We start from the raw sequence: 15,829 nt of genomic DNA, 5'->3' as shown, positions 1-15,829 counted from the left end.
AGGGCACAGTCCCCCGGCCGCCATCTTCAGGGGTCACGGTCCAGATACCTCAGGGCTGAAGATGCACGGCGGGCGGGGAGTAGTCGCGTCCTCAGTGTGTGAAGCTGCACGACGCTCTAGGCTCGCACCCAATCCAGGCTCAAGCGCCCAGAGCCGTGGCCGCGCTCACCTGCTCCCCCTGCCGGCGCGGGGCCTCAGGTGAATGCTCTCCCGGGCCGCAGCGGGATTAGTGCGCGTGCGCGCAGGTGAGCGCCCCGCCCCCAAGCTTGGCCACCTGCCGTCGAAACTTGTGGATTGTGGCCCTCGGGTCGCTCCGGGGCGGGGACGCGCAACCGGGCCATGGAACAGACGTCGGGGACTCGCGAGTCCCGGGCCCGGCCGAGAGAGCGGGACCCAGACCGGCATCCCCGCCCGGAACGAGACCGCCACCCCGAGAGACAGCGGGACAGAGCCGGGGACCGGCACAGGGAAAGAAACGGAGGCGGGCGGAGGGACGGGGACCGGGACAGGGAGAGGAACCGGGAACCTCGCCAGGACAGGCCCAGGGCCGGGGACCATCGCGGCGGCGAACAAAGAGTTTGGGAAAACTCCCGCCAGAGTCGGACGCGAGACGGACCCCGGCGGCCGACCTGGGACGCGGCCCCGCCCCCCTGGCCCGCGACGTGGGAAACCCCGGAGCCGCCGCCCCTGCGGAAGGAGGGCCTCGGACGCCGAGGACCAGAAAGGTGAGGTGGGGCGGCGGGGCCCTGAATCTCGGCCCTGAGGAAGCCTGGGTCTGAGGCCCGCCTGCCGTCCCAACTACTTGTCCTAGGAAGCGGGTTTAGAGAAAGTGCCATTCTTCCCTTTTGAGCTTTTAGAGGTGACCTAAGGAGGGAAGGAAGACGAGGCCCACCACCACACCCTCTCCCCTCCCCCGCACACACACTGCTTGACCCGAACCCGGTTAACAACAGAGACCCGCTACCCCTCTCCACTCCCCCGCCCCACTCCCCGTGGAAAGTGGAAGGGCCGGGGTTCAAGAAAGGACTGCAGGACCTGAAGGGTAAGGAGTAGGAAGGAGATTGTGTCAGGCTCCTCCCTGACACCACCCCACCCCCCACCAGACACACCCATGTGGTCACAGGACTGCCCCCTTGAGGCTTCAGACCCTTGTCCTGTTTTCCAAAACCAGCCCTCCCCGTTCCCTGGAGGTCCAGGCCTAATAAAGTCAGCCCAGTGAAAAGTTAATACCTTAATGTGTAACCCTTTCCAGGGCTATATGCATTTCAAAACCAGACAGCTGGGAGAAACTAGACTTTTAGCCAAAGAACTGTATGAACCTAAAACTGCACGAAAGGGCAGAGATCTCCCCCATCTTTGTCAATGAGGTCCTTCTGGGCAGCTTCATTCAAATCCTATGATTGTCTCAGACCTCACCCCCCTGAATGAACAAATTTTGCCATCCCTATCTTTAGAACAGAGTTCCCACAAGGCCTGTGGAGTGACAGCATCATGATGTTTTAGAAGACTTGGTGAGCTGGGAGAGAGGGTTAGGATGGAAGGAAGGAAGGAGAGGCAGTATTCCCAGGCCCCACTCTTTCTCTAGGGAAGTGGTCCTTTTCCCATTGCACATTCTGTCTAACTCCACAAATATTACTGAATGCCCAGATTAGATGCCAGGAGACAGGCAGGTACTAGAGTGATGATGACCTACTGGTTTTTGCCCTCATCCCTAGGAGGACTCCAGGCTCCTGTCTGCTATGGGACTTGGAGGCTTTAGCCCAGTCTCTCTCCCAGTTGTGTCCACAGAGCGGGAAAGCTACTATCCTGAGTTTATGTTAAATTATCTAGAACTAACTAGCCAAGGTGTAACAAAGGATGTGCCCAGTTACAGTCACAGGCACTGGTCATTGTTTCCCTACCTAAAGCCAAACTGCGCTGCAACTGCCTGACCTAGAAGACGGAGAAGGCAATGGCAGCCCACTCCAGTACTCTTGCCTGGAAAATCCCACGGACGGAGGAGCCTGGTGGGCTGCAGTCCATGGGGTCACTAAGAGTCAGACACGACTGAGCGACTTCACTTTCATTTTTCACTTTCATGCATTGGAGAAGGAAATGGCAACCCACTCCAATGTTCTTGCCTGGAGAATCCCAGGGACAGGGGAGCCTGGTGGGCTGCAGTCCATGGGGTCGCTAAGAGTTGGACATGACTGGGCGACTTCACTTTCATTTTTCACTTTCATGCATTGGAGAAGGAAATGGCAACCCACTCCAGTGTTCTTGCCTGGCGAATCCCAGGGACAGGGGAGCCTGGTGGGCTGCCGTCTATGGGGTCGCACAGAGTCGGACACGACTGAAGTGACTTAGCAGCAGCAGACCTAGGAGAAGCCCCAACTTCTTTTTAAAATTTCCTTTTAAAATGGTGTCCTGGGCTCCCTGACCACCATAACCACCACTACCCCTACTAGCCTCAAAGCTAGTGAAGGGAATACTTTAGCTTCTTTTGTTCACAGTTAGTTGTTGGTTTAAAATCAAAAGCCATTTGTATGACTCTCCTCCACATAACAAGCATGTATTTAATGGATGGGAGGCGGGGCCAGGGACTACAGAGGTCTATTCAGGATGTCCATAGGACACTGACAAGTAAACAGGCCAATTTGCTGCTCCACGGGAAACCGATTCAGAGAGATCTGAGCTGGGGCCCTGACTGGACTCTGGAATGTTTGCCGGAAGAGACAGACTCAAAGCTGAGTTCTGGAGAAGGAGCTCCAGGCTGTTTCTCACGGTGACGTGATGACCTAAAAGCATGAGAATGCAGATCATCTTTTGGGGCAGGGAGAGGGGCAGTTCACTATGGCTGGGTCTGTAAAAGTGAGATTGTGAGTGGAGAGTGATGAACAAGGGCCCTCCTGCACTGTGCTTAAAGTTTGGACTTTATGGATTTCGAACCCAAAAGGTACATGATGAGATCTGTGTTCTGTAAGAATCCCTGGAGCCCAGGTAGTAGAATGCAGCCCCTACCATTCACCACAGAATCTTGGACAAAAGTCCAGGATGTGCTGGATAAAGTGATGGGGAAGGTTGGGAGTAGGGGATGAGGAGAAGGAGCAGAATAGAATATGCCAGGGCTGTCAGAAGAAGAGGGAGAGCTATGATGTCCAAAGTTTTCTGTACCACCAGAGCCTAGAGAATTATTGCTGATTCACCTCTTTCCAAAGTAACAAGGGAAGGAAGAGAATGCCAGCCTGGACATCAGTCTTGTGAATGCAAACTAGTTTTGAAGAGAGCCCGTCCTCAATGAACTGAAAAGCTCCCCCAAGTGGTTCCCAGCTACCTGTTCAATAGCCACCCTCCCCGCTTCCCCAGCAGGCCAACGAGCCAGCATGAGAGGTAGGGCTCAGAATTACTGGGATAAGTGATGTACTTAGCAGAATTGGGCCAAATGTTTGAACACCCTTTGGAGCCACTAAGCCAGAAAATTCTCTGGAGTATGAAAACTGTGGCAGATTTTCTGTGCTGTGCATTCTTTAACTTCTGGGCCCAGCATGAGGTGTCCAGAGTTCTAATACTGAACAGCTATTGAATTTGAAGCCTCCTAATGGCCATGTATGTGTTTGGTTATAGTGAACCCACTTCAGGGAGATACCCACTCTCGAACCCCCGGCCTGGACTACAGGAAGTGGTATATTACCAGTCAGAGGCTGAAGGGCTCCTGGAATGCCACAAGTGCAGATACCTGTGCACCGGGAGAGGTGAGCCATTTTGAAGGCAGACCATTTACTTACCTTTGGTGGTGGTCCTGGAAGGGGTCCAAGGTGGTGGGGCAAAATTTCAAGCAGACCTCCCTTTTGGTTTCCTAGCATTTTTCTTTTCATACCCGCATGAGGATCACATTTTCTAAAAAAACAAAAAACAGGTGACCGGGTTTCCCATGTTTCTTCTCGGACATGCCTAGGGGTGATGAGACAGTCATGCCTGCAATGTTCAGGCTGCAGATGGACCTCCAGGCAGAGCCAGCTCTGAGCTGCCAGCTGTCAGAGTGGGGCTCATCGGGCAAGGTGGTCAGAACTAGAGAGGGAAGATGACCTGGAGATGGCAGACAGGTTGAGCTCATGCCACAGGACAGGCGATCTGATGCCCAAACATGCCATCATGGCTTTTAAATGTTGTTGACTGAAACCCACAGTAAGAAATACACACACATCATGAACCAACTTCTATCCTGTTTTGTGTTATTAATAAACAAAAAACCACACTTAAGGGACTTCCCTGGTGGTCCACTGGCTAAGACTTCCACTCCCAGTACAAGGGACCTGGGTTTGAACCCTGGGCAGGGAACTAGATCTCATATGCTGCAACTAAGGGTTTGCATGCTGCAACAAAGACTGAAGATCCTGCGTGCCTCAACTAAGACCTGGCACAGCCAAATAAATAAAGGTAAAATAAAATTAAATATTAAAAAAAAATACTTCTTAGAATCCACAGTTTGAAGAACTGTGATTTTAAATAATATCATGTGTCAGCTCCAAATGTAGTTTTCCAGAGTTTGCATCATAGCACCAGGCTTGGCCTTGCCAACAATGAAGAAAATCAGGTTTGTCAGGGTGAGTCCTTATGGCTCACATGATTTGGTGAGAAATTTACCTCAGCTGCCTATGACTAAGAGGGGAAAACTTCTCAGCCTAAGGGGGAGAAATCATGAAACTTACACCTGAAAGTGACCCTTAGAATGATTACAGTGAGATACATTGTTATAGGATTACGTAGAACTCTTATTGAAGAGTTCTGGGTAATCCAGGTACAAGAATCCTCATTCTAGTTTACATATGTTGGCACACCCCATTGCTTTTAATTCTCTCAACAACTCCTGAGGCTCAGAGAAGTACAGTAAGTTGTACAAAGTCACACAGCTATGAAGTGGAAGAGCTGGAATTGAAACTTAGAGCCTAACGCTAAGGCCTGATATGATTTATGTGACTGACATTCTTTTCATGATGATATAAATAGTAGGAACAAGCCAGAGGCTGTTTAACAGGTTTCTCTCTAGAGGTATTCTTCTTTGGTGATTGATTTACCAAGAGAGAGGAGAGGGCCGAGCTTGAGGCCCCTGATTTAACTTTGATTGCTTCTGGTTATTTGGCTTTGGGCCTAGAGGTTGGGTTTCTGAGTCAAGATAGTGAAAGGATGGCTCAGCAGTCAGAAGCTAACAAATGAAAGCTTATAAAGATCTCTGGACACACAGAGACCCGTATGTATACACAACGTTGTATTGTTTTGAGAGCAGCAGTCATTGAACACCAGGAACTTGTCTCAGCAGGAAAGGCACACCTGGATAAAGGTCACCTGAAGAATTTTAGCCTTCTTAGATCTTCTGTGACTTCTTTTCCTTATCAGTGAAATCACGTCCTCCTCCTCCAGCAAACGGGCAAAGAGGGGAGGCAGCTGTGGCTCTGACTTCTTAGGGAGACCCTGCAGTTTGGGTTGAGTCACTCTTAGGAAGTTCAGTGGAACACTGACAAAAGTAGATAAGCCCTGAATTCACAGTTTGGGGCAAGACTCCTCAGCTACCAAAATCTTTAAAGGCTGAGGATAAAGATCAGATAATAAGCAAGTACAAATATTACATGTGCATATCAGATCACTAGGATCCTGTGTGTGTATAGGTTTATTATTTGGAGGGATGGTGAGGAGTTACAGGTTCCCTGGGAAGGAGATACATTGCCTGCTCTCCTCCTGGCTCCCTCCAATTTGCATTTGGGGCAGCTTCTCCTTTCCCTTTTTGTCCTTTTCCTCTTCCTTTAGACCTCTGTTGCTCAAATCATAATGGAAAATATCATAAGAGGAAAATTAGGCCAGTATAACAAGGAAAGTGTGTGTGGTTTTTTTTAAAGGTAATGTTTGCATTCAGCTTGCAGCCTTACTTGCAAACCATCCTTTAAAATTTAATTTCTCTCTCCAAATGTTATAATCTCTATAGTCAGTGGTGGTGTCTGTCATTCAGAGCCTAGAGGTTTAGTTCTGAGATGGCTTCTTACTGCCCATGGAATTGACTTGTGACCATGCTGAAAAGGTTCAGGGGGACAATTGTGGAGATTTTGCTCCTCAACTTGCATTCTCAGTACCCCAGTACCCTTACATTCTCAAAATCCTTACCCAGTGCTTATGGGACTGAGCCTATGTCAATATTTCAAACCAGGGCTGACTCTAAGAGTGTTAACTCATTAACAGATCTGAAATATTCAGCCAGAATCAGAGGAATGAATGACCTGAATGCATAACTGCTTCTTAAGAGAGAGGTGCTGACTCAGTGAGCTAGATCCTTTAAGGGGCAAGTAAGGCCTAGAGAGGCTCTGGGCTTTTATTTTTAAAAACGTATTACCAGACATCTCCCCCATCCCTGGTGATTGTTTTCTGGTTCTATTTAAAGCTACAACAGGAATAAGGAGTTTGTGGAGGCTCTGTCCTCTCCAAACTCTATTAGGAAATACATAGCATATATCTGCTCCCATATAGCAAAACACTGCAAAAAGCCTAAATATCCTTTTCATTGAAATTATTTAAATTCATCGTGGCATCCTATAATCCTTTAATGATATAAGTATATTTATATTTGCTATGGCAAAAAAACTGTTCATACTATATTAAGTGAAAAAATGGGTTATAGAATAGTAGAGAGAAGAGAACCCTATTCTTACTTAAAAACAAATAAACAGCAAAAATTATGCACATGTGGCAGAAAAGTCCAAAAGAAAAAAAAATGGTAACAGTGGCTTCTCCAATTTTATTGATTGGACTTTAGATCATTTTTATATGTTTCTGTTTCATCTAGATATTCTTTCTTTCTTTTTTTTTTACCATCCTTGTGTGTTACTTTTATAATTAAATAAAACAGTAATGCTGTTTGCATTTTGGAAGGGGGATAGCAGAGTGTAAACATAATACTTGAGAGTGCTTGGTTTCAATTAGCGAATGTGCAAATGTAACATACCGTCCTGCTTAGACCACCTGGTGTTTGCTGTTTAGCTGACTCTTTGGGACCCCATGGACTATAGACCAGCAGGCTCCTCTGTCCATGGGATTTTCCAGGCAAGAATATTGGAGTGCGTTGCCACATCCTTCTCCGGGAGATCTTCCCAACTTCCAGGGATTGAACTCATGTCTCCTGCATTGGCAGGCAGATTCTTTACCACTGAGCCACCAGGGAAACCCTAGACCAACTGGACCCAGGCCCCAAATCTGGTTCTGTAAAAGCCAGGGAGATGCAACAGCCTGATCCTTCTGTCAGCTGACCCATAGAACCATGCCAGCACATACAATTCCCAGCTTTGTATTATGAAGAGAAAAAGAAGCCATACACAAAAGAGCACATAACTGTATGATTCCATTTGCATGAAATTCGAGAAAGACAAACCTAGTTTCGAATAGCAGAGAGCAGATCAGTGGTGGCCTGAGGAGGAGGGCGAGGGGTTGACCCCAAAGGGTTTTAGGGAACTTTCTGGGAGGATGAAAACAGTCTATATCTTGATCATGATTACATGGCATACACATTTGTCAGACTCTATCAAGCTGTGTGCTTAATGCGGGTCATTTTGTTGTGTATAAGGTATATCACAATAAACTGACTTTAAGGAAAGCAGCCAGCTTTGGTAGAAAAGCTGGAGTTCTTTGATTGTCCAGCCAAGGATCCTGAAAAAATCCAGCTCTGGGAAAGTATCACAGATTTGCTCTTGAAAGTGAAAGTGCTGGTGGCTCAGTCATGCCCGACTCTTTGCGATGCCATGGACTGTAGCCCGCCAGGCTCCTCTGTCCGTGGGACTCTCCAGGCAAGAATACTGGAGTGGGTTGCCATGCCCTCCTCCAGGGGATCTTCCCAACTCAGGGATCAAACCCAGGTCTCCTGCATTGCAGGCAGATTCTTTACCATCTGAGCCACTACTTCTTGAGTTAAAGTCTAAGAACAGTAAGTTATGTTTTACTGTTTAATTATATTTAATTCAGTAGTTAATTAACTTAATCTTTCCTATCTCTGGTACTTGTGAACCACGATTAATATTTTGATGGATAACCTCCATGCTCTTTTCTGACTTTATTGTAATTTTTAAGCACTATGTTATAATCTTTTTCAAACTTGGAGAAGTTTCCTCTTCCAAACTGAAAGAAAGTCGCTCAGTTGTGTCTGACTCTTTGCAACCCCATGGACTATACAGTCCATGGAATTCTCCAGGCCAGAATCCTGGAGTGGGTAGCCTTTGCCTTTTTCAGGGGATCTTCCCAACCTAGGGATCGAACCCAGGTCTCCTGCATTGCAGGTGGATTCTTCACCAGCTGAGCCACAAGGGAAGCAAATTGAAGATGGCCACAAAACAGCTAAAGAGGACGTAACTATTTTTTCAGCCTTTGTTGCAGGGCAGGGCTATGACAGAGAATCTTCTTGCCTTCCATAAACAACACCTTTCTTCCTGCTCCCTGGCCTGACTTCTCCCCTTATTGTCCTTCAGCCACCTGGACCAGCTGCTTTGCTGTTTTTAGAGTTACCTTTTTCAGTCCTGTATCTCTGACATAATTTCTGGATTCCATGGTTCCCTGCTACCATCTAGTGCTAATCCTGCAGCTTTGGCTGCCCAGGCCTTCCAAGGGGCAGAAGAGCTGGCTGTGGCATGAGCTGTCACTGGGAAGATAAGCCTTGAGGTGGAAGTCTTCAAGTGTAAAACAGCATCTCTCAAAATGGTAACACGCCCTTCTTTTGCAGCCTGCTGCCAAATGCTGGAAGTTCTCCTGAACTTGCTGATCCTGGCCTGCAGCTCTGTGTCTTACAATTCCACGGGGGGCTACACAGGCATCACCAGCCTGGGGGGAGTTTACTACTACCAGTATGGAGGGGCTTACAGTGGTTTCAGTGGTGCCGATGGGGAGAAAGCACAGCAGTTGGACATTCAGTTCTACCAGCTAAAGCTGCCTACGGTCACTGTGGCGATGGCCTGCAGCGGAGCCTTCATGGCCTTCTGCTGCCTCCTCCTCACCCTGGGCATTCTGCGGGTGCCGTGGCACTGCCCCCTGTTGCTGGTGATTGAAGGTGTGCTGCACATGCTTATTGCCGGGGCATACATCCCGGCCTTGTACTTCTATTTCCACAACCTCTCAGCTGCCTACGCCTCTCCCTTGTGCAAAGAGAGGGAGGCACTGTACCAGAGCAAAGGATACAGTGGCTTCAGCTGCAGTTTCCATGGGGGAGACATTGGTGCTGGAATCTTTGCAGCCCTGGGCATTGGGGTCTTTGCAGTGGGAGCCGCGCTGGCCATCAGGGGTTACCAAAAGGTCAGGAAGCTGAAGGAGAAGCCTGCAGAAATGTTGGAGTTTTAGGCTTTTTAAAACATTCCGTCAAACTTGAGTGATGGAAGTTACTCTGAACTGCCGTCTTTCGTGGAATGCTTTGTTGTAGAACTTGCCAGCCCTCAGGAGGTAAACAGTCCAGCTTTGGTTTGCTGGGCCAAATTCCAGGGTACTTGGAACAGCACCGCCTGATGTAATAAACCCTGGTTCTGGAGCTCTCTGTTGGTGAGGGACTGACCAAAATGACTTTTAAAAACAAAGATGAAAATAAAACAATAAAAACACACCAAAACCAGAGCCCAGGAGCCACAAGGAAAAGGCATGTGCTGTGGCAAAATGCACTCTTGATTGAATAAAGGGAGATAACCAAGGGTACTTGAAGAACCTTATCCTCAGTGAGCATGAAAAGCCACATAGACATGAAAAAACATTTCAGCCTTAAGTCATCTAAACACAGCTGTCTCAAGCAGATTAGCCTCAAATTTTTTCCTTACTGAACTCTAGGTTCTTCACTTCCTTAATGCTCTGGGTGAGGGCGAGTGGGGATGCTGGGGAGACCACTTCTGTGAGACTTAAGTTGGAGGAGACGTGGGCTGCGGAAAGAGGAATCAGATTATTTCACAGGGTTGCAAAAGAGGTTTTCTAACAAACCCTCTTACAATGGCCTTGAAAGCTCAATACGTTTTTTGTACCTCTTGTAAATGTACCATTGTACAAGATTCGACTTGACAACCAGAATTCAGGATCCATCCAGAATCAAAGAATGTAAAATCTTTCCCAGCAGAAGAATGCTACTTTTGGCCAGACAACTTCATGAGTTCTTACTGCATGTTAAATTAGGACTTATGGCCCATTATAATATATTCTTGGTACAAGTGAATATGTTCTTTGCTTTATGTGACACCAATAAAAATCCAAAGAAAAAATTTTGATTTGGAGGTGATGGTTCTCTTTACATTTATAATATTATTTCCTTACGTGGCACATATAAAAGATGAGTTCCATTTGGGTTTACAAAAGGAAATACATAAATTTGCTTGTATGATTAGAAAGCTTCTTGAAGAATATATAAGAAAGTATTAACAGTATTTGCTTTTGGAGAAGAGTTTTAATTCGATTAGCCACAAAAGCAGCCTCACCCAAAAAAGATGCTATTTTACAACAAAAATCTATTTGTTTCAGTTTTCATTTCCCTCTACAGCTTATCCCTAACTGCTAGCTCTAGTGGTGGTTGTGGTTTAATTACTAAATCCTGTCCAATTCATGGCTACTCCATGGACTGTAGCCCACCAGGCTCCTAGTAGGCCACTCTTTTCTTTTCTCCTGATGTCTGTGAATCTTTCTGCACTAACCGCATGCTTGGAAATACTTGAACCTGTTCATTGTTTTCAGCAAAGCCAGGTAGGCCAGTGCTCTGAGTAATACCCAGTGGCCATATTTCTTCATCATTGGACCTGGCAACAGACCGCTATTCCTCTTGCTTGTTGTAGTCAATGGAGTGGCTGACAAGATCTAGATATATTCCATGCCAGGCTGGCAGATATGTGCTCTGTGTATTTGACTCTGCTGTTTTGGCAGAATCTGTCCTAGGAGAGGTTCAGGCTGCGCACGTCTTATATTAGCACAGAATTCCTGCTTCCCTTCAGAGGGTGAGAGATTAATTGCATGCAGAAGGAAAACCAAGGCAGAGAAAGGTATGGTTAGGGGAGATAGCTACTCCCCATGAATTAGAATGATCTCTGGGTCACTTCGCTGTAGGGAGAGAGTAGCCAGTAGTTTATGGTGCCTGGGGTAGGAGTATGCAGTTCTGGTCTGATGTTATTTTCAGACTTAAGTTAGAGGAATGTAGCTTCTCAACTCTCAGAGTCCTTAATTATTGCTACTTCTGTCCGGTGGACCTCCTTGGAATTTGTGTGGGCCCAGCAGGAGATGGAATCAGCAAGCCCAGTAGCTGTTGCCTTAAGTACTTTAGACACACTGGTCTTTAGCTGCTCAGTTTATAAACACTGTGGTACCCCTTTGTGTATTAGAGGGTTTTTCTGATTTCTGGAATTCATGCTTTTCATAAACTTGTCCCATTTCCTAAAATCTCTTACTAATCCTCTTTCATTTTATAAATGTTACTAGGTAGCATCACCATCCACTTGCATAACATTGTATGATTTTCCAGGTATTTTCACATACTTGCTTTCATCTGGGCTTCACCCCAGCCCTGTGGGATAAGACAGACGAAAGAAGGCATTACCTTCATTTATTTGTCAGATGAAGTATCTGAGGCTTAGAGCCAATGACTTGGGCACAGTCACAAGGCAGCAAAGAGCAGGGAAGTGAGCCTGCACTCCCACTCTAAGTTCTTATGCTTTCCTCTTTGTTTTCATCCCTGACACCTGAGGGAACCACAGGAGACCTCCCAGGAATATGCCTCACGAGAGGCTGAGGTCCCCTTCAGGGAGAAATGAAGGGTGAAGGGTGACTCTGGACAAGATGACGTTTATCTCCATTCACCTGCTGGTGTCTCCTGCCTCATGGCGTTTGTGGGTTCCTTAAACTTGTAAGAACCCCCCAGGTAAACAGGCTAGGTATCCAGCAATAGGATCCTGGTTGAGTAGACTGGTCCACCCACAGGTGGGGTTGGAGGGCACGTCACAGGGCACGGGGACCCTGTTGGCTGATCTGAAAACATCTGTAGGAATGAGTCAATGAAAAAAGCACGATGCAGAGCAGTGTGTGTGGTGTGCTCCCAATGACACTAGCAGGGAAAGGGAGGGGTGAAATTCAGACTCAAATATTTTTATTTGCATAAAGGAACACTGGAAAGTTGTATTAGAAAACACTGAAAGTGGTTGCTGGTAGAGAACAGGGTGGACAGTGACATGGGTGAATTTTTTTCAGTTTACAACCTTTTACGTCACTTCTATTATTTTAAAACCTTACAATTTGAAATAATTATACATTCATGGAACACCGCTAATACAGCACAGTACTGCACTGCGTGGCATGAACTCAGTTTACCCCAGTGGTGACTATAATACAGTATCACAACCAGGACACTGCCAATCTTCAGAGCTTTTGTTTAGGATTGACCAGTTTTATATGCGCTCGAATCTGTATGAGTGTAGGTCTCTGAGGTTTCATCACACGTGCAGATTCGTGTGAGCACCACAGTCAGTTGCAGAACTACCCCATCATCAGGCATCTCTCTGGCTCCCCCACTCACAGTCCCACCCCTCCACCCCTTCCCCACCGCCACTCATCCCCATCCTCCGACAACCATCAATCTGTTCTCATTTTGAGACTGTTATGTAAATGGAATCATACAGTTTGTAACCTTTGGAGTCTGGCTTTTTCTTTTTTCCACTCATTATGAATCCCTTGAGATCCATCCGAGCTGTTCCAAGTATCAACTGCTCATTCCTTTTCACCGCTGAGTAGAGTTTCCCCTTGGGAGGGCTGTACCAGCTTGTGTAACCGTTCACCCATTGGAGGGCATTTGGGTTTGCTCTGACATCCATGTACATGTTTTTGTGTAGACCTAGGTTTTCATTTCTTTAGGATGAATGCTCAGGGGTACAGGTTGCAAAGTCACAAACTTTTTCCACAATGGCATTTTGATTTTTCAAACACTAGTGCTAAAACAAAATAAAAAACAGGGACTTCCCTGGAGGTCCAGCGGTTAAGACTCTGTGCTTCCACTGTAGGAGGCATGGATGTGATCTCTAGTTAGGAAAGTTCCACATGCCACATGGTGTAGCCGAAAAGAAAGCCCCACCAAGATGAACCAAAAAAACCCCCAAAACCAAGGATGTTAATGTTGAATCTGTGTCCTCACAATCAGCTCACCGATGTTATTTCTCTTGTCTGACCTAGGGAGCTTTCCTGGGTGAGTGATCAGTGTTAAATCCCCCATCTCTCTCCTCCTAGGTGTGATACAGATAGTGGAGGTGATACTGAATGGGATGGTTCTCATGTGTATCGTGGCCTCCTACTTTGTCCTGGCCGGATTCAGTGCCAGCTTTGCCAGCGGCGGCGGCTTTGGGAACAACTATTACTCGCCATTTGAGGGCACCGAGCTGGAGCAGGTTCGGCAGCTGGACCAGCAGTACACAATCCTCCGGGCACCCCTGATATACGGCGGCGTGGCTGTTTCTCTGGGGCTCGGTGTCCTCACCTTGGGTGTTTTACTCCAAGGAGCCAAAAGTCTACACAAACTGCCAGGGAAGTGGCTCCTCCTGGAGGCCATCTTCAGCCTCCTGGCGGCAGTGGGCTACTGCGTGGGCATCGGCATTTACCTCCACACAGCCTTGCAGATCAATGCCACAGACACTTGCAGAACAAGAGAGAGGGTCTATGCCCGCAAGGGTCTCACCTGGATGAACTGCCAGTTGGCAGGCACCGATGGAGCAGCTGCCACCTTTGCTTGTCTTCTGGTGGTGATGTATGGCGCCAGCGTGGTGCTGGCCCTGCGGAGCTACCGAGAACAGAAGCAGTACAAGGACAGCCAGGAACAGCAGAGAAATTACAATGATGCACCAGAATACGTGTGGTCTGGAGTACTCTGAGATCCACTGGAACCTAAAGTCAACCCACCTTGTTTCTCTCAAAAAGATGGGTCCATTAAAATTGCACTTTACATGTATGTGGTTTTCACATACTTGATTTCATAAATGCTCCCTCTGGAACCAATACAAAGCTAGATGATCATCCCATTTTTCTATCCGTGTCTTTATTGGCTGAGAGTGTGCAAAAAATACCTCCACCTTTACTACAAAGAGCAACATTAGGAAGTCTGCATATATGCTTATGGTTTGGCTCTCTTGCCAAATGGTAAGGTAATAATAATAGCTTAAATATTAGCCAGAGGAATTCTGAAAGATGAAAATAACACGTCAGGCAGTAGCAGGCAGTAGAAGTATCTTGCCTGTCTGAATTAAAGTCATTAAGAAAAACATGTCATTTCCCCCCTGTATATGATCCCAGGGGAGTGATTTTAAAGCCTTTGTGTGGTTAGATTTCAAACAAGTAATTCCATTCTGACTCTCTCCCTAGAAGAAAACTCTCCTGCCCACTAGATAAGATAGTGTGCCATGACCCCAAGAAGCCTTCCTCTATTAGAGATGGGGGGCTGGATCCCTGATACCTGAAGGCAAGTGCTTTTAGCACGCATGGTCCTCCTCAGGATTCCTGTGTTAGGAATCAGAGAAGATGGTTTTTGCCACCTTTGCAGGTTAGTTTCTTTCTAAAGTTATTTGATTGGAATTTACTTTCCTGGAAGATTTTATCATTTCCTGAAATATGAGGCCTCCAAACAATGAGAAATAACTCATAAACTTATAACATGTTATTCAGCTGAATGCAAAAATAAAGCAGATGATTTTCCTGAAATATACAGGAATATTGGAGGCGTCTTTATTTCTGCATCCCTTCCAGTGCCCTACAGATTAGGCTTTCAAAGGTTAATTATAAATTCTTCATGATCCTGAATTGTTTCCATAATGTAACAGTTCGTTAACATAGAATCTCAAAAATAAAGTTCTTTTGATAATTTTAATCTAAAGTTTTATAGCTCTTCTTATACTTTACAACTAGTCTCGGATATTCAGTTCATGTGGGATGCAACTAGACATGTTCTTATTAGTTTTTTTTCTAGTTGCCATATTTTTTCATAACTTATTGTCATGAGATTAAATAATTCAAATTGAATTTTTAGTACATTTCTAAAAACAGAAAATTTGACAAATCTCAGACTGTCTATACAGTTAGTAAGAAATCGGCCAACATAAGCCTGTTTCAACATATGCCAAAATAACTATGAAAACAACTGTCAACATCATCTCCTCTGACATGGGTTGGACATTTTTACTCCTGCATGTTTGCTTGCTCTTCTCCCTGGAATATACCGTCTTTCCTCTCACCTGTTAAATCCATCCTACTCTTAATTCTTATAAAACCTACCCCAGGCGAAGGATCAAAACTAAACCTCGTACACAAATGGGGAAAAAAAAAAAATCTAGATTATACTTTTACAAAAAGTAAAGCTTGGAGGAAAACAATCAACTAGAAGTCCACACTGTGACCTTAAAATACAAACACCTATGCCACAGAACGAAGCTTCCGCTCCACCACCTTAGCCCAAGGCAGTGGCTGGAGTCCTGGCAGTTTTCACTGAGTGGTAAGACAGGTTTAACAGCAGCAAAAATCAAACAACCCGTTGCCTACCCCAAGCACCCCCCAACACCACCAAAACTTCCGAACACACACTATTCTCACGTAGGATTTATTCCCTGAAGTATGTCCTGAGATGTTTGCCATGTCTGGGTCAGGGGCTTGGGAAAATGAGGACTTCCACCTCTGTGACCCCCATATGGTGCCCAGGCCCAGCTATACAGCACTGTTCCAACTTAGTTCCTCTCATCACTACACTACAGTAACACTCCATCACATTCAAAACGCCTTAGCCAAACTTGCCTTACCACTTATCAGGTCAGTCGGTCATGGTTTCTTACATTTCACAGATGAGGCG

General features: G+C 46.3%; 1 protein-coding gene across 1 annotated transcript; it reads left to right on the top strand.

The window, feature by feature from the left end:
• Positions 1 to 339: 339 nt before the first annotated feature.
• On the top strand, positions 340 to 13,868 carry MARVELD3 (MARVEL domain containing 3). The gene is made up of 3 exons (XM_052656689.1): positions 340 to 725; positions 3,604 to 3,731; positions 13,231 to 13,868. Exons 1-3 carry the CDS (start codon positions 340 to 342, stop codon positions 13,866 to 13,868), a joined length of 1,152 nt encoding a protein of 383 aa, XP_052512649.1.
• Positions 13,869 to 15,829: the final 1,961 nt, after the last annotated feature.

The sequence above is a fragment of the Budorcas taxicolor genome, chromosome 18 (assembly GCF_023091745.1).
Source record: "Budorcas taxicolor isolate Tak-1 chromosome 18, Takin1.1, whole genome shotgun sequence".
Classification (NCBI taxonomy): Eukaryota; Metazoa; Chordata; class Mammalia; order Artiodactyla; family Bovidae; genus Budorcas; species Budorcas taxicolor.
This window is presented reverse-complemented; position numbering and strand designations above follow the sequence as displayed.